Source organism: Phacochoerus africanus, chromosome 6 (genome assembly GCF_016906955.1).
Source record: "Phacochoerus africanus isolate WHEZ1 chromosome 6, ROS_Pafr_v1, whole genome shotgun sequence".
Taxonomy (NCBI): domain Eukaryota; kingdom Metazoa; phylum Chordata; class Mammalia; order Artiodactyla; family Suidae; genus Phacochoerus; species Phacochoerus africanus.
The window spans coordinates 84,568,416-84,590,393 of NC_062549.1; the positions used below are offsets into that span (position 1 = coordinate 84,568,416).

The window sequence follows — 21,978 nt, forward strand, 5'->3', positions numbered from 1 at the left end:
CTCGGAAAAGACAAAAAAAAAAAAAAAGGGTTATTAACATAACCCTGTACCATTGATGTTTTGCTACTACTTGAAGATCTATCCGGAGGGCTATAAGCAGTGAATTTGCCTAACGACAACAGCAGTTGTCATAGCACAGTACAGCAGTTAATCATAGCACAGGAGTTCCAAGTACTCAGCAGAATTACTCAGCCAACACCCTGGACCACGCAATAGCAGAATGAGCCTATATAAACAAGGAAAATGAATCACAGAAATGCATGGATAAAGGATATTGCATTTATTAATTTGAAAAGTAGAGCCAAATATTGTCCATTTTTAAATGCCAAGCCTTTTACATTCCCATAAAATAAATGAGTTTGTTTGAAATATCATCTTTCAAATGTCAAAACTATGTAGTCAAATACTTTTCTTAAGAGTATTTAGATTTCTTGGCTGTTGAAATGAAAAGCTATTAGCGCATATGACTTGTGTTTAGTATATTATAGGTGTGTCCTTGATCATTTATATCCCCTCAATCCTTCAAGCAGCTCCCCTTAAACTCTAGTTTTCCATCAAATTTGTCCACTTATCTTCTCATTCGGAACAAACCCAAATAAAACCTGGCGGGCCAACTCCTTCTCCATATATGCAGCCGTCACTACCTCTGGCCTGTCTTCTGCCTAGAAATGGTGGAAGAAATGATACTATGTTGCTCTTCTGATGAATTCTTTGTCTGTTTTTTTCTTTCCCTTGTCAATATTCCTTTTAGTTACCTTTTTTCTTTCCATTGCATATATAGAATACACAGATATTTTTCTAATCATGCAATTATATGGCATAAATTTAAAAAAAAAAAAACTCTTTAAGCTCCAGGGTATTTGAGGAAATAAAAGTCATATATCTAACCTGTAGCAAGAAGAAAAACAAAAGCAGATTTTTCTCTTGAAGTCTCCAGGTTCCGAGGTAAGAAATGAGCAACAGTGTCCTTATCTCCTAAAGAGACCACTGCTTTCTTCTTCGCTCTCTGCTATGATGATAGTCTACCAAGGTGTTTTATGTGATGGCTGACTTGGGAAACTCCTCCCTGTACCTCTTTCCTTTCCACCTGGCTTTTAAAACTGGGGTAAAGAAACTGGCATGTCATCACATTTTTCTTTGTTTTTCTTTTTGTCTTTTTAGGGCCACACCAGCGGCATATTGAAGTTCTCAGGTAAGGGATCAAATTGGAGCTGTAGCTGCCAGCCCACGCCACCACCACAGCAACACAGGATCCGAGCCACATCTGCAACCTACACTACAGCTCACAGAAACACCAGATCCTTAACCCACTGAGCAAGGCCAGGGATCAAACTTGCATCCTCATGGATACTGGTTGGGTTCATTACCGCTGAGCCACGATGGGAACTCCACATTTTGCTGAACAGTAATTTTGTTGGTCTCATAAATTCTAATTAAATCAAGGTATGATGAAGCCCAGAAAGAACTTCCTTAAGACAGTGCATAGCTAATGAATCTATCTATAATGAAACTTGGAAAATATGGGGAAATATTTTACCTCCTGAAGTGATAGAAAAATGAAAGTAAATACATTTCAATTGATAGAGCATTTTCACCAAAGCTATAATAGGAAATGGGAGCAACTGAACAAAAGCATCCTTGTACATAACATTTTGTATTATTCTGATTTCTTTACGGTGAATTTCTACAACTTCCAGGGCTGAATCAAAAGGCATTTGAGGAACAGTTGTTCTGATATTCAGTATATCGTTTCCTATACAGATTAAATTAAGGCAGTTTCATTATGAATAAAAATGTTTGAAAATACCTTTACTTCTCCTTGTTAATTACAAAATATTCCATTTTCTTAATGAAATCTGCCATTCTTTGAATATCAGTAAGCCTAAACTCTGCACATATATTTTTTGTCCATTGGTATTTCTTTGGTGAATTAGATGAATACCATTTCTACATTTTCTATTCTTTTTGTTTAAAGGACACCTTATGTCATAAATAGAAACCCTTTTTCCTCTCATACATTTCCCAAATTATTTTCTCTCATTTTTGTCATTAGCTTTTAAAAATTATAAGATTTTTCCTCCGTTTTGATCAAGTGATACATATTTTTTCCTTTAGAGTTAGTGGATATTGTGTCATACTCATAGTCTTTTCTATCTCAGGATTGTAAAATTTTTCATCTATATTAGTTTTCTTCTTATGGTTTTATGCTTTTATTTAACCCTTTGGTATTTCCAGAGTTCACTGTTGACATATGGTTTAAGTCAATACTTCAACTCAATCCTTTTTTTCAGTTGTTCACTGGGTGTCTCTGCCCATGTTATTGAACAAATCATCCTTTCCCTAGCATACTAGAAATGCCACTTTTATAATATATTCAATATTTATACATTTGGTTTTATTGTAGGTCTTTAGTTTTTGCTCCACTGGTACTTCTTTACATTCAGATATCAAAATCACACTCTTTAGTTACTGCTGTTTTAAAGGATGTGTGATATTTCCCGGTGCAGCATCAAATTGTTACTTCTTTTTTTGATATTTTCTTGACTTTTCTATTGTTTATTTTTCTAAATGAACCAAACTTGTATTATTTTTTCATTTAATAAATATTAATAAAATATTTATTAAATTTATCAGCTAATTATGGTATAATTGACATCTTTATAAGACATCTCCATTTATTCATATTTTTTGGTATCCTATTGTAAAATTTTCTTTACATGGGCTCACAAATTTTATTGTTGCTTTCTAGCTACATATCTTATTATTATTGGTAATGTTAATTTTTCCATTATATATTTAAATTTACTGCTGGCATATTAATTAGTAGTTATATATATAATATATGTATATATTATATAGAAAACTATATATATTCTTTTAATAATTCATATGTACAAACATAATTTCAGTAATTTCAAACTCTCATTCATTCTAAGTATTTCATAAATTCTCATGTCAGACCCCATAAAAAAATCAAAGAATCAAAATGATAATATAATTTAGTTTCTCCCTTTTTGATAGGTATTTGTGATAATTGTATTTTCCCTCTCATTTCCTGAGTTGCCTAGAATTTTCAGAACAATTTCCAACAGAGGCAATACTGAACATGTTCTCTTGTGTGTTTCACCCTTGAGTATGATGCTGGTTCTTGGTCTGAAGAACATTCGTTATGTCATACTAAGGAACTATTCTTCTCTTTCTAGATAGCTCTGTGTGTGTGTGTGTGTTGTGTGTGTGTGTACACAACATGCATGTGTACATTTGTCTGTGTTTAATCAGAAAACAGTATTGATTTTATTGAGTATATTTTTGCATCTGTTAAAATAATCATACAGTTTTTTTCATTTCATCTATTTCTGCAATGGATTTTATTAATAGATTTCCCCATTTGAATCATGTTATTTCTACATTAAATCTTACTTGGTCTTGATATCCTAATATTTAAAAATGTTGAGAGTTCTCACTGTAGCTCAGCAGTAGCAAACTTGAGGATGAGGATGCAGGTTTGATCCCTGGCCTCGCTCAGAGGGTTAAGGATCCAGCATTGCTGTAAGCTGTGGTGTAGGTCACAGATGTGGCTTGGATCCCACATTGCTGTGGCTGTGGTATAGGCCGGCAGCTATAGCTCCAATTCCACCCCTAGCCTGGGAACTTCCATATGCTACCAGTGTGGTCCTAAAAAGACCAAAAGAAATAAAAAATAAAAAAAGGAAATGTTGTATTCTATTTCTTAGAACTTTAGTAAGAGTTTTTGCATTTAAAATTATACATAAGATTGGCCTATTGCTACTTTTTTGTGCTGTATTCATCATGATTATGCTATCTTTGTTATCAAGGTTATGAAAAAGCTTTTGTATTTACTTTATACTTTGCACGGTTTCTATAGTATAATAATCATCTATATGTTGAAGAATAACATTCATTTTCCTGGGTAACTGAGCCCAGTTATTTCCTTTTACTTCTTTAAACTCTGCATTTTATAGGATTTATATGTTTTTCATGTACCAATGCTGTTAATTATTCTTTTTGTTGAAGATTATTCATTTATATGATTTTCAAAGGTTTCACCTGCTATTATGTATACTGTTATGACTTTTACCATTCTGTTAATTTATAAATATCCCTATGTTGTTCTTTATTAATTTTGTACATTGCGTGTTAGCTTAATTTTACTTTGAACTAATAGAACTTATCCAACCAGTCCACAGTGAGATAAGAAGCTTGCACAAGGATATAAATCAATGCATGGTTGGTTTCAAGAGAGAATTACAACACCATCGAAAATGTTAGGGAACATCATCAGTGTCTTTGGTGAGTTAGTCAATTACACTTTTGCAGAACTCCTTATCTCATAGTAGATAAATTACAATCAGTTTGCGAATACAACCACACTGAGCTAGAACCTCATTTATTTTATTTTACTTTGCATTCCATAAAGAATCAGCTTTTCAATTAATTCATCAAGTCTACAATTCTTGATTTATTAATTCATTTGCTGCTTTTATTTTTATTTCTTTTATATTTTCCTTAGGTGTATCTTATTTTCTAACTTCTTGATTTGTTTTTATTTATCTTGTTTTTTCTCCTTTTTTTATTTATAATGATTTTTTTATTTTTTCCATTATAGCTGGTTTATAGTGTTCTGTCAATTTTCTACGGCACAGCAAGATGACCCAGTTACACATACATGCATACTTTCTTTTTTCTCACATTATCATGCCCCATCATAAGTGACTAGACATAGTTCTCAGTGCTATACAGCAGGATCCCATTGCTTATCCATAAGATATATTTACCTTATTTTTATTATCCTTTTTTTCTTTCTGATTATAAATTTTCCTTTAATTAGGCATGTCCCCTCTTAAGTTTTTAAGATATAATATTCGTTAGTTCATTATTTTCTAAATGGTGTGTAATTCTGGTCAAATTTCTCACCTTTAACTTGAATTATTTGCTAGCTCATTTTTTAAAATTTTGTTTCATTTTATTTTTTTGCACTTTTGCTCTTAAATTCTAATTGCACTTGCGCAGTTATCAAAAATATTGCCTAAATAATTGCAATTGACTGATTTACTGATACTTTCTTTAATACATGACATGTTATAAATTATAATATAACTTATAATTAAGTTATAGTATATACATTATATATATTATGAGCTCTAAAACAAAGGTAGTTTCTTCTAGGGATTGAACTCAGTATATGTTTCTTTTCTTTAGTGTTCTTATTTAATTTATCCCTATTATCTGTTAATAAATAAAATATTTATTGGCAGGTTGGTAGTATATTTTTAATTAGATTTGCCTCACATATTTTGATTCTGTTATTTAGCACACAATTCTAATACACCTCCATTGTGGATCAAGCTCTTCATTGTGTACAAAATGACTTATGAATCCTTTATACTTTTGCATGCACTCCACTCTACTTATTCTTTTGAAATTGATTTTGTTTACATTTGTTAACATGTTTTACGCAAGTCTTTATACTTTATCTGAGTCATTTTATTATAGTATCTCTCTCTTTTTTTTAAACAGGTCATTCCTTTCTTGACATGCATACATCACATTTTCTGTTCTGCTGATGCTATAAATTCAATACCGCTTCTCCAGCCACATCAGTTATGAGCGTAAAGTATATCATGTAACCTCAAATCTCTAACAGTGGAAGGTTTAAACATGAATGGTTGATGCTAGAATAACACTGCTTCCTTTGATGTGACAACTGAGCAGCCATCTCCCTCCCCCTCAGATGATTCTTCAGCATGTTAGAGCAGTGAGGAATGATTTTGTTCTCATAACCAAGTTAGAATGAAGACATTGGCCACTTAATACACATGCTCCATTTTTAAAAAAATTCTGAATCTTGGGCAACTTTTCTCTTATAACTACTTTACAGTTTCTAAAAGCAGTTATCGTCCAAAGCTGGAAGGACTTAAGTCTTCTCAGATGAGCATGAGAATGAATATGGAGATAAACAAAAAATAAAATTAAAAAAGATGAGGTCTAATAGGGGAGCAGCTGGATAAGAAAATCAAAAAAAGAACAGTAATTTAAAGTTTATTCCAACTATAATGCAGGTTATTCTATTGAAGGTAGCAACTATATTGAAGGTAGCATCACATGACATACTTCTGAGTCCATTCCCAAGATATTCTGTTGTACTTATCTCTGTCTGTTTTATAGATCCATGTAATCTCTGGCACTAGGGGGTCATCTGGGTTTGGATCACATAGCAGTGAACAAATGGATAAAAGAACTTTAGAAATAGTTAAAGCAGGAGACCACTGTGATCTTAGAATATCAAGACAAATGCTGCCATTACTGTTAATATTCAGATGATAAATTCTTGTTGTAAATGCAACCTCAGGTGGTTTGAAGGGGTAGTCTGTAGGAAAATGAATTGTCAAAAAGAATACACAACCTCGATGTGGGCTGCCATTAGGTCCCATAACTGTGGCTTGCCAATGAAACATATCATCCCCAACTGGACCTGCAGAACATTGTGCTGCAGGGTCATGGGCGCTAAGTTCCTTATCAATACATTTCAGCACCATAGTCTGTGCTTTTCGTCTGGCTCCTCACTGTCTAGGGGTGCACTCAAAGGTATGGCCCAAACTCTTGATTATCTGGGCAGCTGAGAAGAATTGTCTCTTCGTCACCAGCTCCGCCAGACAGGCGCAGAGGGGCCAGGGTCTCCCTCAAGCAGCGGCCTGGGCCTCCTACCCGTGCAGTAGCTGGTGCCTCCCTGGCCCTACATTATAGTATATCTCTTAAAAGGAATATATGGCTAGATTTTCTTAAAAAGTATATGTTGCTTTTAAATACCTCAAGAGCAAAACAAAATAAAACATAATCTATAATTCTCCACTGACCTTCTCAACTAGACAGGCTGAATCTATGGGCACAATTTCACTTTTTTGCATTTTCCACTGCTTTTCCTAATATTCATTTAGTTTTTTTTTCAGACTAGTTGTTTAAACAAATTATAATTCCTTTATATAATCATCTCTTAAAATAATTAATGCCATTTTCATATTTTTTGAGACTGTATTTAGAACAATTATGAAGATTGGACTATTTGAATTGTTTCACTATTTGCTAATAATTCATCTGTACCATGTTTTCCCTATACTTTCGTTCTTATTTTGGCTGATATATATTTTGAAGTCAGTTTTGTTTTAATTGAAGTAAATAAACACACAAAAGGGTGCTGAAAATATACATTATAAGATGATGAATTATATCAAAGCAAATACCCTTATAATTACTATCCAAGTCAAGGAATAAAAGATTTCCAGAGGACAGAAACTCCTTTCATGCACTTTCAATTTCTACTCACCTTTTCCCCCAACAGTGACCACATCTTAGTCTCTACAACTGTGACCGAATAATAAATGAAATTAAATAGTATTATTTTGTGTATGGCTTCTTTCATTATTATGTGTCCAGTTTGTGACTTCTATGAATAATGTTGGCATAAATATTCTTACATATATTCATAATGAGCATAAGCAGGCATTCCTGATTAGTATACACCTCAATAAATTCAATATAGATTTCTTTCTCACATTTTTTTTCCTTTTTGAGGCCGCACCCATGGCCTATGGAGGTTCCCAGACTAGGGGGTTGAATGGAGCTGTAGCCACTGGCCTATGCCACAGCGGGATCCAAGCTGTGGCATAGGCCAGTGGGATCCAGCCCACAGCAACTTTGGAGCCTTAACCCACTGAGTGAGACCAGGGATCAAACCTGTGTCCTCATGGATACCAGTCAGATTTGTTTCCACTGAGTCAGGGAAGCTCCCTCTTTTTCTTGACATTGCCTTTTGAAATGCAAACATTTCACATTTTTATTGCCTAACTTACTAATTTCTTCTTTAATTACTTGTGCTTTTTGGTGTCATAGCTAAGAAATTATTGCCCAATCTATGACATGAATATCCACTCCTATATTTTTGGAAGAGTTTTGTAATTTTAGGTCTGTAAAGCATTATGAATTAATTTTTGCGTATGGTATGAGGTAGAGACTGAAATTCATATTGTTGCCTGTGAATATCCAATTGTCCCATTTTTTTTTATTGAAAAGACTACTTTTCATTTGAATTTTATTGGCCTCTGTTGAAAATCAGCTGACTATAAATGTAAGGGCTTATTTCTGGACTCTCAATTTATATGTTTGTACTTAATGCTAGTAAGATACTCTTACTGACTTCATGACTGTTGCTTTGTTGTAAGTTTTGACATTGGGAAGTGTTAACTCCTCCAACTTTTTCACTTCTTTTTCATGTTGTTCTGGTAATTCTGTATCCCTTGCCTTTCTGTACGAATTTTAGGATCAACTTGTCAATTTCTGGAAAAAAAATAAATAAATAAACACCTGTGATTTTCGTTGGGATTGTGTTGAATCTGTACAGTAATTTAGGAAATAGAACTGTATTGACAATAATAAGTCTTCCAATACAGTTAAGTCCATGCAAAATGGAATGTCATTTATTTTATCTTCTTAAATCTCTTTTCATCAATATTTCATAGTTTTCAATCTGTCTTCCACTTCATTTAATTTGTTTCCTAAGTAGTTTATTTTTCTTAATACAAGAGTTAATGGAATTCATAATCTCATTTTCAGTGTATTTATTCCTATTGTGTAAAAATACAATTAAATTTTGTATGTTGATCTTCTATCCCACAATATTGCCAAATTTATTAATTCCAGCAGTTTTAGTGCCTTTTATTTCTTTTTCTTGTCTAATTGCTCCAAACATATTCTTCAATACAATGTTGAATGAAAGTGGTAACAGAGGAAAAACATGGTTTTTCTACATTAAGTATTATGATATTGATTGTAGGTTTTTTCAGAGAAAATATCAGGTTGAGGAATTTTAATCATAGTCACATAAAGTTTTATCACGGTGTGTCATGTTTTGTTAAATGATATCTCTGTATCTGTAAAGAAGATTATAGTTTTTGTTCTTAATTCTACTATTACAATGAATTACATTAGTTTTGAGAAATTGAAAAAATGTTTTGTGCCTATGAAAAATTTCACTTGCTTATGATGTATAATCTTTCTTTATATGTTGTTGGATTCAATTTTCTAGTATTTTGTTGAAGATTTTTATGTCTATATTCATATGGGACATTGGCTTGTCATTTTTTTTATTATGATATCTCTGCCTGCTTTTGATATTAGGGTAATAGTGGCTTAATAAAATGATTAGAAATCTTCCTCCTTATTTTCTGCAAGAGTTTTTATTTATTAATTTAATTACTGTTAATTCTTTAGATAATATGTATTCATCACTGAAGCTATGTGGGCCTAGAATTATCTTTGTGGAAAGATTTTCAGTGGCTAACTTAATCTTTTTTTTGTTAAAGCTCTATTAAGATTTTCAATTTCTTACTGAGTCAATTTTGGTAATTTTAATTTTTTCTGGGAAATTTTCCTTTTAAAATAATTTTCAAATTTGTTTGCATAAGTTATTTATGGTATCCTTTTATAATCTTTTCAAAATTCTTTAAGTTTGTTAGTAATGTCCCCTCTTTCATTCCTGATTTCAGTAATTTGAGTCTTTTTTTTTTCTACCTAAAGTCTACCTAAAGGTATGTTATGTTGATCTTTTCAAAAAATACTTTGATTCATTGACTTTCTTTATTGTTTTTCTATTTTCTATTACATCCATTTTTACTCTAATCTTTACTATTCCCATATTTCTGCTTGCTTTGTATTTACCTTGCCCTTCTTTTTTTTAAGTTCCTAAGGCGGGAAGTTATTTATTTTCCTTATTTCTAATATGGACTTTATGGCTATAAATTTTTCTTTAAACATTGTTTTTGGTATATCCCAAATATTTTGGAATGCTGTATTTTCAATTTCATTCATCGCAAAACATTTTTTAGTTTCTTCTTTGACCCATTGATTACTTAAAAGTATGTTTTTCAATTTCCACATGTTTGTGAATTTGCCAAATTTATGTTTGATGTTGATTTTTAATTTAATTACATTGCCAGAAGAAAATACAGTTTGTATGATTTCAGTTATTTTATAATTGTTGATATTTCTTTGATGGCCAGACTTTTGTCTATACTGGAGAATGTTCCTTGTGTTCTGGAGCCTATGTATTCTATTGTTGAGTGGAATGAATGTTCTACTGATGTTGATTATGTCTGATTTCTTACTAGTGTTGAAGTCTTCTATATCCTTGTTGATGTCTTCTCTAGTTGTTCTGTTTACCACTAAGAATGGTATATTGATGTAGCCAACTATTAATATTGAATTTTCTATATATCCCTTCAATTCTGTCAGTTTTTGCTTAAAGTATATTTAGGCCCTGTTGTTAGATACGCATATACTTATTATATCTTCCTGATAAATAGACTCCTTTTTGTCTCAACATTTTTGTCTTAAAATTCTATTTTGTTTGGTATTATGGTATCAGTATAGTTACTCTAGCTTTCTTATAGCTGTTATTTTCATGGTATATCTTATCCTTTTTTGTCTTTTAGACTATTGTATTTTTTAATGTAAAGCATTAAAATACAGACAGCATACAGTTGGATCTTGTTATTTTTTTTTTTTGGATCTTATTTCTTTTCTGACAACCTCTTCCTTTTGATTGAATTGTTTAATTCATTCACTTTTAATGTTATTTTAGTGTAATTGATTTTATGTCTACAATTTTACTTTGTTTTCCACATGCCTTATTTAATTTTTCACTGTTTCTCCTTTAATGACTTCTTTTCTAGTAAGGGGATATTTTCTAATAAACATTTTAGTTCATTTATTATTTGTTAATGATATTTTTGAGTTATTTTCATAAAGGGTACTATAGGGATTACAACAAAAATCTTATTAAAGAGAATTCCCGTTGTGCCACAGCAGAAATGAATCTGACTAGTATTTATGAAGATGCAGTTTTCAGCCCTGGGCTCGCTCAGTGGGTCTGGTATCCAGCGTTGCTGTGAGCTGGGTGTAGGTCGAAGATGTGGCTTGGATCTGGCATTACTGTGGCTGTGGTGTAGGCCAGCAGCTACAGCTCCCATTTGACCTCTAGCCTGGGAACCTTCATATGCCATGGGTGCAGCCCTTTTTAAAAAAAAAAAGGAAAAAAGGAATTCCTGTTGTGGCTCAGCAGAAATGAATTTGACTAGTTTCCAGGAGGATGCAGGTTTGACCCCTGGCCTTGCTCAGTGGGTTAAGGATCAGGCATTGCTGTGAGCTGTGGTGTCAATCACAGCTGCACCTCAGATCTGGTGTCGATGTGGCTATGTTATGGGCCAGTGGCTACAGCTCCGATTTGACCCCTAGCTTGGGAACCTCCATATAAGTCAGGTGTGTCCCTTAAAAGACAAAAAAAATTTTTTTAAAGCAAAACTAAAAACCTTAGAAGCTGCTTGAGATTTTACATTTCCTTAATTCCAGTAAAATATAGAAAATTTATCCTACTATATTGCCATTCCCTGTCCCTTTGTGCTATTATTGTCATATACATTATTATGTCTACACATGTTCCAAATGCAAAAATACAATGTTATAATTGTTGTTTTATATAATCATATCTTTTAAAGAAACTACGAAAATATAGCTTTAGAAAGTTTTCATATTGATCTTTTTATTTATCATTCCTGGTACTCTTCATTTCTTTGTGTGGATTCAAGTTATTATTATTGTTTCTTTACTCCTCTATAGCTTCATTCTCTTCACTTTTTTTAATATTATCTTTATTATTTTAACATAATTTCCTATAGAGGCACTCTTTGTATTTTTTAATGTAGATTCACTGTCTAATGTTACTTCCTTTCAGTTCGAAGAAATTCTTGTAGTATTTCTTCTAAGGTGATTTATCTGCTAGTGATTTTTTTCCTCAGTCCTTATTTAAAAATGTCTTTATTAAAAAAAAATTAGGAGTTCCCGTTGTGGCACAGTGGTTAACGAATCTGACTAGGAAACATGAGGTTGCAGGTTCAATCCCCGGCCTTGCTCAGTGGGTTAACAATCTGGCGTTGCCGTGAGCTGTGGTGTAGGTTGCAGACACAGCTCAGATCTGGCATTGCTGTGGCTCTGATGTAGGCCAGTGGATACAGCTCTGATTAGACCCCTAGCCTGGAAACCTCCATATGCCACAGGAGTGGCCCTAGAAAAGGCAAAAAAAAAGTCTCTTTTTCACCTTTTTTTTTTTTTTGGGTCTTTTTAGGGCTGCACCCATGGTATAAGGAAGTTCCCCAGGCTAGGGGCTGAATCAGAGCTGCAGCTGCCAGCCTACGCCACAGATACAGCAACTCAGGATCTGAGGTGTGCCTGCCCCAGCTCACGGCAAGGCCAGATCCTTAACCCACTGAGCAAGGGCAGGGATCAAACCCGTGTCCTCATGGATACATGTTGGGTTCATTACTGCTGAGCCACAATGGGAACTCCTCACCTTCATTTTTGAAACATAGTTTTACTGAACATAGGATTCTTGTGGACAGGGTTTTTTTGTTTGTTTGTTTGATTTAAGTACTTTAAATGTATTACCCCACTGTCTCCAGGTTTGATTATTTCTGATGAAAAATAGGCTAGTAATCTTATTGGGGTCCCATTATATGTGATGAGTTAGTCTTGTCTTGCCACTTTCAAGATTTTTTTCTTTGGCTTTCACTTTGAACATTTTAATGATAGTATGTCTAGATATGGGCTTCTTTGTGTTTATCCTACTTAGTATTTGTTGAGCTTCTTGGCAGTGTATATTAATGTGTTTTCATAATATTTGTTAAATCTTTGGTCATTTATTAGAATTCTTTTTTTACCCCCTTCTCATTCTTCAATCCTTCTGACACTTTAATTACATAAATGCTGGTGCATTAAATGAGGTCTCAGAGGCTTTGTTTATTTCCCTTCCTTTTTTTTCCTTTCTTGTCTTTAGGGTATATTGTCTTGAGTGATCGTTCTTTCACTGTCTTTGTGTTCAGCCGGCTCAAATATAGTACTGAGCCCTTTAGTATATTTCTCATTTCAGTTATTGTACTTTCACCTATAAAATTTCTGTTTTGTTCATTTTTAGCATTTTTATCTCAATGATATTCTTTTTTTTTTTTTTTTTGGTCTTTTCTAGAGCTGCTCTCATGGCATGTGGAGGTTCTCAGGCTAGGGGTCTAATTGGAGCTGCAGCTGCTGGCCAACACCACAGCCACAACAACGCCAGATCCAATGCATCTGTGACCTACACCACGGCTCATGGCAATGCTGGACCCTCTGAGTGAGGCCAGGGACTGAACCCGCAACTTCATGGTTCCTAGTTGGATTTGTTAAACCACTGAGCCACGACGGGAACTCCCCTCAATAGTATTCTTTTTAAATTTTTAAAAAAATTTTTAGGGCCACACCCACAGCATATGAAATTTCCCAGGCTAGGAATCAGAGCTATAGCAGCTGGCTTACGTCACAGACACAGCAACACAGGATCCAAGCCACATCTGCAAACTACACCACAGCTCATGGCAACACCAGATCCTTAACCCACTGAGTGAGGCTAGGGATTGAAACTGCATCCTCATGGATATTATAGGTTTGTTACCACTGAGCCACAGTGGGAACTCCTTTAAATATGGTTTCATTTAGATCCTTGAATGAATTTATCATAACTACACTGAAGTCTTTATCTGCTATGTCTGACATTGTTGTTCCCTCAAAGGTGGGGAGGGTGACCACAAACTATTTTTTTTCCCACTCAAGCGTCATACTATCCTATCTCTCCAAATGTCTCATGATTTCTCATTGAAAATTTGATATTTAAGGTAATATATTATAATAAGTCTGGATTCTGATTAGTTCCCCACTCCCACTCCAGGGCTTACTGATGTTGCTGTTTTTCTTATTAGTTTTGTTTGTTCAATGGCTTCTGTGAACTAGTTTTGTGAAGTCTATCTTCCCTTTAGTGTGCAATATCTGATGTCACTGCTCAATTTTTTCCCCTTCTTTTATATTTTAAGCCTAGCTTTCTGATTCAGGATAGCTTAATTTTCAGCCAGGAGGTTATGCTTAAGCTCCTTGAGTCAGCAAGGCTTATGCTCTTTTCTGATGGATTTGTGTCTCCCATGTTCTTCCAGGGACAAGTATAAAATTCTGGCTGGTCTACTACTTTATTTTTTGCTACTAGGTTCATGAAGCGGTCAGCCTTCTCTTAATTTCTCCATGAATTCCTCTACCCTCTGTTCCAAAACAGATAAAGCCCCTTCAGCAAAGCTCTGGAGCTGTCAGTCTTCTTGTCTTGTCTTTCTCCTCGGGCAGATGCTGTGTTGGAAGTGGAAATAAGGATAAGTTGGTGGCCTACTTTAGAATAATACCACACCCTACCAACTGGAGATACAAGATGATGATAGACACATTTTTTGGCATTTGCTCTTCATGGCATGAAATCTCTGCCCTGTGAGCAGGAACTGGGAATAGGAGCAATTAGAGCTCCCGTATTCTTGTCTTTCTGCCCATGCTACAAATGAGTTAGGTGGAGTTTTGGAAAAGGTGTCTTGCTTAGACCATGCCTCTATAATTCGTGGGACTCTCTTCTCCATTGTGCTCCACAGCTACATTTGGAGTAGACATTGAAGAATATACTTTCTGTAGGGGCTTCTCAGATTTCACAACTCACTTTCTGATTATACAGGTTTGGGAGCCCAGGTGATGTTTTAGAGTTAGTTCTTTGAATGCATTATCATCACTACAAAGGTCTGAATAGTCACAGACCTTTATAAATAAGGTTTGTATTTCCTTTGGTATTATAATCTCTTCAACACCTTTATAAACTTTTAGTTTATTAGCGTCTGGCATATTTTATATACAGAAGGATGTAAATAACCATAATCAATGTGCTTCCCTAGACAACCTTCTTAAGCCTGCTGACTCTCCTCTTATTCACTGGTCTTTGTGCCTTACCTATCCTTCTCTCACTGAATTTGGTGGTGCCTATCTTGAAGTTACCTGCAACAACAGGCTTGAGCAGGAAGGCAACACCCTTAATCTGATAATGTGTCTCTGGGCTGGGTCACTTTGTCTCCCAGAGTTTAGAAGGAGGCACAGTCTTGAGAATGACATAGTCTTTTGTCCTAAGTTGGTGGTAGAGAACATTTCCTCCCACCCTGAAGCTGACATTACAGAGTATTTACATTTTGGGCTCCAGGTAGTATGAGCCACCTTTAGCAGAGCTGTATATCTTTTCCTTTTGCTTGAAAAATAGCTAATTCTTACAATGGAGAATTTTTATTATAAAGGCCAAAAAATATCCCATAACCCCCTACATTTTCCAATGATTTTCTCTAGAACTAAAGGTCAAGAATGTGATCATCCTTCCAAGGTATCAAAGATGACAATTTTAACAACTATTTTGCTTTTATGTGTATAAAAAGATCATATGCTTTTCAGCCACAGTACCGATGTTATCACTGATCTTTGCCCAATCATCTAGCCAATGCCTTCAAATTTTAGGTTTTTGCAGTAGGGTTGCTTAAGTAGGTAGAATTCTATCTCTTTCATACAACAATGAGAAACAGACAATCCAGTGCTGGTAGGGCAACTCTACCACCCTCAACACATGGATTTCTTCTTTGGCTCTAGGGTGTTTTGTATAGGTCTCATAAGCTTATCTATGTCCCAGGTGGTTAGAAGGGAAGAATTGAGGCCAAGCTGCTCATTCTCTTTAAGGATACAACCTGGAAGTGGCACCCATCACTTCCACTGACATCCATTGGACAGAACTTAATCCAATGGCTATGTCTAGCTTCAAGGGAAGCTGGGAAATGTAATCTTTAGTTATATAATCAATTTACCCATCTAAAACTTGGGAATAATATTGAAAGGTGAGCCAGTAGATGAATTTTGGTTAATAGCTAGCTGTCTCTGCCACACTGATTATTGGATTATAATTAAGTAGACATGCCTTCTGCCTAATATTTTTAAGAAAAAATATCTGAATTCTTAAGATTCAGACCAAAAAAGAAGGAAAAAAATCCTTTTTTAAAAATACAAAATTACTCCAGTGATATTTTATCTGAGTTGAAGTGGCAATAGAACTGGAATTGAAAAGTTCCAGCTTTATCTCTTTGTCATTTCTTCTCTGAGATGCTCAAGAAGCTACTCCTCTTACACCAAGAACAGATATAAGTTGTATTCAATCCCCTTCTTGATCTAGGTTCATGCTATGTAAACTTTTGCTCACTTCAGTCATCATGGACTTTGCGACACCAAATAGCCTTCACAGTGTTTCTTCGCTTTGCAATATGCAGGTGGCATTTTGTGATGTCTGCAGAGGTGAGAATCTCTGGGTCATACACAGTAAAATGTCCAAACACTTATGGTCCACCTTTTCTCTTAGATGGGCAGAAATTACTAATTAAAAAGAAGTAATTAGAAAGAAGACATAAAAAAAAGAAGTGAATGATACCATTCACTGTTAAATAATGCAGAAATCTTAGCAATATAGCCCCAAATAAGAAAGAATAAGATTTTCTTAATTCTAGAATGCAAGGGTCACTAATTCATCCTTTACATGTCACACACACACACACATGCACACAAACACACATAAAATTACTACCACAATCTCATCCTCATTTCTACCTTCACATCTAGACTTATACAAATGACCAAAATTCAGTCTTCACTCACGATAAATTCAATCATCTTCCCTTTGTGAAATAGCAGTAATTGGGCAAAAAATTCACTGATAAGTTGTCTGTGCCTAATATGGCTAAATGATTAAGACATAAGGAAGTGTTTGTTGAGGTTGAGAATTGATTTTAGGATGAAGATCAGCAGATCTTGTTGGAAAGCATAAGCTGTAGTAAATACTAAAGAGAGAAAGTTCAGGGACAGAGGAAAAGATGAGGAGACAGGAAACAAAGGCATACCCATAAAACCCAGCCTTTATTCCTTACCAGCATCCAAGGCAAAAGACTTTGGCAGTGGTCATTTAATAAAAGAGCAGGCCCTATAATGGATATAAGGTCTTTCCTGTCTCCCAAATCTATACAGCTTGAAAATAACTACGTAAACTCTTTATTAAAAAACGATTTGAAATTTCATTGGGGCCTGATAGGTATGTGCTTGATTCAGGAGAAAGTAGGCTGGTCATTATCTCCACTGTATGTCTGTGAGGGTGGGGAGATAGTACTTTTCTGTTGTTGATCAGCTTACGGGCATTTCAAGCCCCCAGGGGTGAGTAAGGACTAAAAATCTACAGACTGCACTTCCTATCTTTCCTTTACCATCACTTCCATGCAATCCAACAGCAATTTCTTTCAGCTCTACCTTCAAACTTTTTTTCCAGTCTGATCACTTCTTGCCATCTTCATCTCTCCTCCTCTATTTTAAATACTATCACCCTTACCTGCCTACTGATAGAGCCTCCTAACTGGCCTCCCTGCCTCCACTCTTGTTTCTTCAATCAGCAACCATAGTTGTCATTAAAAGTATAAGTCTGATCATGTCAGAACCATGGGCTTGAAATTCTCCAATGGCTTCTGAAATATAACCCACACAACCTTACCAGAGACCTTCAATCCAGGCAATTTCCTGCAACTCTCTCCATTGTTCATTCTGTGCCAGCCTGACTGGTCTTTCATCAAGCAAAGCTTGATTTCTACTTAAGGACTTACCTTTGCACTTCCTGTTCCTCTACCTGGCATACAGAGGGGAGATTCTTTTTGTTTTTAATTATCTGTTCACCTTTTCAAGATCCCTGTACCTAGACAAAGCCTGCACATAGTAGGCACCGACTGAATGTATAACCTATAGTAAAAAGTTTGACATGCTCATTGACGTGGCCCACATTTTTTAAAAGGTTGTAATCAATGGGTTGATGATTATATAGTTGGCTGAAGTATGTAGGCATACTATTAGGATGCATAATTCCACTTCTAAGAATCTTCAAAGATCAAGTAATCCAAAATGTAAAGAAGTACATAAATATGTTTATTAATGTGTTATTTCTAGTAGCAGACTTTGGAAAAAAATTAAATATCCAAAGTAGTGTAAATTTAACAACTCAGGGGACTATACTTGTGTCAGGCCAGATTCTTCACATGGGGCTGAGGGAAGCTTATCAGTGAGGCCATGTGCTGAGTGCATTTAGCCACTCTATCCCGTGTCCCCTGGGAAGGTTTAAGACTAGGGCCAAAAAGGAGCCCTAACAGGGTCTTCCCAGAGCTTCGAGGAGGTGAGTTCTGAGAGAATGGGCTCTGAGCAAGGGCAGACTGGGCAGGAGAGGCCATGGACCTTGCCCATATGGAAGAGCCCAGCAAATGCCTCCTTAGCCAGAGCTTGGAACAGACTCATGACCAGCACCCAGGTGAGTTCAATGTGAGGTGAGTACCCTGCATGGGGTTCTCATAACCCATGCAGACTATTCTCCCTGTTCTCTTTAAAATAAATTTAAAAAATATTTCCACATAAATAGAACTAATAGGAGATTATTTTATATGCATATATAAATACAAATACACATATACATGTATACATATATACATGTATATGCAGTCTTCTATCGGAGAGAGAGAGAAATGAGAGAGAGGAATTTATTTTAAGGGATAGGCTCATGCATTTGTGGGATCTGGCAACTTTGAAATCTATAGGGCAGGCTGGCAGTTTGGAAATTCAAGTAAGAATTGATGTTGCAGTCTTGAATCCAAAATCAATAGGGCAGACCAGTAGACTGGAAACTCAGGCAGGATTTCAATCTTGCCATTTTGAGGCAGGATTTCTCCTTTCTTGGGGAACCTCAATCTTTATTCATAAGGCCTTCAACTGATTGAATGAGACCACCCACCTTACAGAAAGGAAGATGTTCATTTAAAGCCAATCGACTGCAAATGTTAATCACATTAAACAGATACCTTCACAGCTTCACAGCATCTCTAGATGAGTGTTTGATCACAGCAACTCTAGATGAGTGAGTGTTTGATCACATAGCCTTTCCAAGTTGACACATAAAATTAAGTATCACAATTATGAGGCCTAAAGGAATGGTTGAATGGACTATGTGATTATGTTAAAAAATGCTTAGATATGACCTTAAGAAAAAAGCAGAATGTAAAATTCCATATATCCCTTGGTTATAGCTAGGTTAAAAATACATAAGAAAAAAGACTGAAATAAGAATACTAAAATGCTTGTAATTTTAAGCTAGAGTGGTAAGATCATGTGTGATTTTTTCTCACATGCCTAAAATTTTTATAATATTATATTATTTTTATGATGGAAATATAAAAATATAATAGGAAACTTTCCCTTGATGCTTATGCTTATGCTGAAAAAACTTTAATAGAAAATTACTACTCAATGATTAAATTATTTAAAACAAAGAGACAAGACAACACTTGCTGACGTTAAGGACATTAAACACTCAGGCTTTTTAGTGAGTAGAGAATTACCACATATGTATCCTTAATATTTTAAAGACAGCCTGAACTATCATCTTGGCAATCAGGCCTATTTCCTGAGAGGTCAAAAATTCCTGAAGATCCCAACCCAACCCCTTGATCACTTTCTTTTAAAAAATGTCAGCCACTTCAATGAGCATGTCAAACTCCTTATAATAGGTTATATATTCAGCACCTACTACATGCAGGATTTGTCTAGGTACAGGGAGTCTGCAAAGGCAAATGGGAAGTTTGTTGTTCTTAATTTTGTTTACTTATTTAATGACTCCATATTCCACTCCACAAAGAAGCCCTAGAAATAAAATAAGTTTCAGCAAGTGTAATACAGAAAACAAAGGAAGCAATTCCTTGGGTGAAAAGAAAGAATCAGGAAGAGTGCTGACCTAGGGTTGTTTTGACCTTCAACTGAGTAGGGACCCACTTGGGGTTAGAACTGTGGGGAAAGCATATCAAAACAGTTTAGAAATCAAAAATTAGAGGACACATGGTGAATAAAAGTACTAATAAGGGTGTTGAGCCTACAGAAAACACTCTAGCTGTCTTGTGTCCAGCATCTGATCTTGGCTTATGTCCTTAGTCAAAATGCAAACTTCTGAAATGGCTTATGGTACATCTAATTATGGGAGGATTCAAAGGACTGAATCTACCCCAAATTCCTACATTCATGTTCATAGGTGCTGACTCAAGTTTTACTTTATGGGTAATGAAAAATAAATTGGAAGCTTATATAATGAACTTTTGCCTTCTGTTTCATGATAATGAATTGTGACATTATGAAACATCTTAATAACTTATTAAATATTTTAGCCCTTTAAAATCATCAATAATATTTCTTCAGTTAATTAAAGCCAGTAAGCCTATTTAATGGTTAATGTGGTTACTATAATTAATTAAGAATAGGCAAGGTAAAAAGTCTGTGACCCAGGGGATTTTTTTTTTTTTAGTGACTTTGTGGAATATGGAGAAGGTACCATCCTTAAAAATCAACATCAATATCTTAAAATTTCTTTGAGACCTCCTGAAATGAGTGCAGAAAGGTAAAAACGGGAAGCTAATTTTCTTGTTACATCCTAAGTAATTAATTTACATACACACATGTATATAGTTCATTTGACTATAATATTAACTATCATTTATAGATAATTGATAGTCACATGATGCTTCTTTCCTTAAAGACAGCTAAATCCATCTGTTTCAACAGAAGTAAATATTCAAAATGAAACAGTTAGAAACATTGCACATAGAAAAAGAACTGAATCATGTAGGTCAGAAGAATTTCTCACCTTTCTAGTTTTTGCTATCACCTGTGTGAATTAGAGAACTGCCTCCTTTTAAAAAATCTGTAGAGTAGGAAGGATAATACTTGTATCATGGAATTATGATATGGTTTAGATAAAAGCTATACTTAAAGATACTGTCAAAAATGGAACATAACCTACACCCTTAGTTTCTTATTACTTTATTTATTTTGATGGTTTTCAAACATATTTGAGCATCAGAATCATAAGGTACTTAAAATAAGTAAATGGTGAATATCTCTCTGGGATTCATTCACTAAATCAGAATGCCCCAGGGTGGAATCCCAAATCAATATTTTTATTAAGCTGTACCACAGATGTACATCATTTCTAAAAGAACAGACATAATTTATCAGATACTATGTTACAGATATTTTGAAAGGTAGGCACTTTCCCCATGCTTGGTATGTCATTTACACCTCACAAGAGTTCTGGGGGTCGGTATTATTATGCCCATTTTTCATATGATGAAAGATTAAATAACTTGTCCCAGGTCCTTAAGGTCACACAACTATCACATTGTGGAAACCTTATTAGAAACTTAAGATTGTCAGATTGCCCAAAACTTTGCCACTGGTTTTCAAGTTTTGGGTGTTTGTAGCATATTTTAGGACCAGAGTTCCTAGCAGTATATATGACTCAATAAGAGACAAGCCATGGCTAGAGTATAACAGTGCCCTTATATAATAAGGTCCAAATAGGGCAGTGTCACTTGGCTGCCCATCTATAGTGTGATGATGTTGAAACAGCATGTTACTACCTGACCAAACCGTCATGCTCTCATGAAGTAGAGTTATTTTTCCTTGGTACTGGCTTCCTATTGCACTGTGCCTTTCATTTCTTATGTACATTAATATTCTTGATGCCTAGCTAATAGTCACTGTCCTAACAGTATAGGCACTTAGTTTGACAAAACTTAATTTTTCACAAAAGAATTAAATTGAAGAGTTTCTGTTTGGCCCAGTGGAAATGAATCTGACTAGTATCCATGAGGATGTGGGTTTGATCTCTGGCCTCACTCAATATGTCGGGAATCAGCATTGCCATAAGCTGTGGTATGGGTCATAGATGCAGCTTGGATCCTGCATTACTGTGGCTGTGGCATAGGCCAGCTGCTGTGGCTCCAATTCAACTCCTAGCCTGAAGCATAAACTCTAAATGTTCAGTATGAAAAAAAAAGTTATCAGAAATACTAAGAAGCAGGAAAATAAGAACTGTAATCAGGAGAAAAATTTTTAAAATATTTTTTGCCAAAAATGAGAGATGATATAAAG

General features: G+C 34.8%; 1 protein-coding gene across 1 annotated transcript; it reads right to left on the minus strand.

Moving 5' to 3' along the window:
- Positions 1-6,113: 6,113 nt before the first annotated feature.
- On the minus strand, positions 6,114-6,557 carry LOC125128834 (ubiquitin-conjugating enzyme E2 D3-like). Its single transcript, XM_047782977.1, has one exon. The coding sequence runs from the start codon at positions 6,555-6,557 to the stop codon at positions 6,120-6,122; it is 438 nt and encodes a 145-aa protein (XP_047638933.1). The 3' UTR covers positions 6,114-6,119.
- Between the last annotated feature and the right edge of the window lie 15,421 nt (positions 6,558-21,978).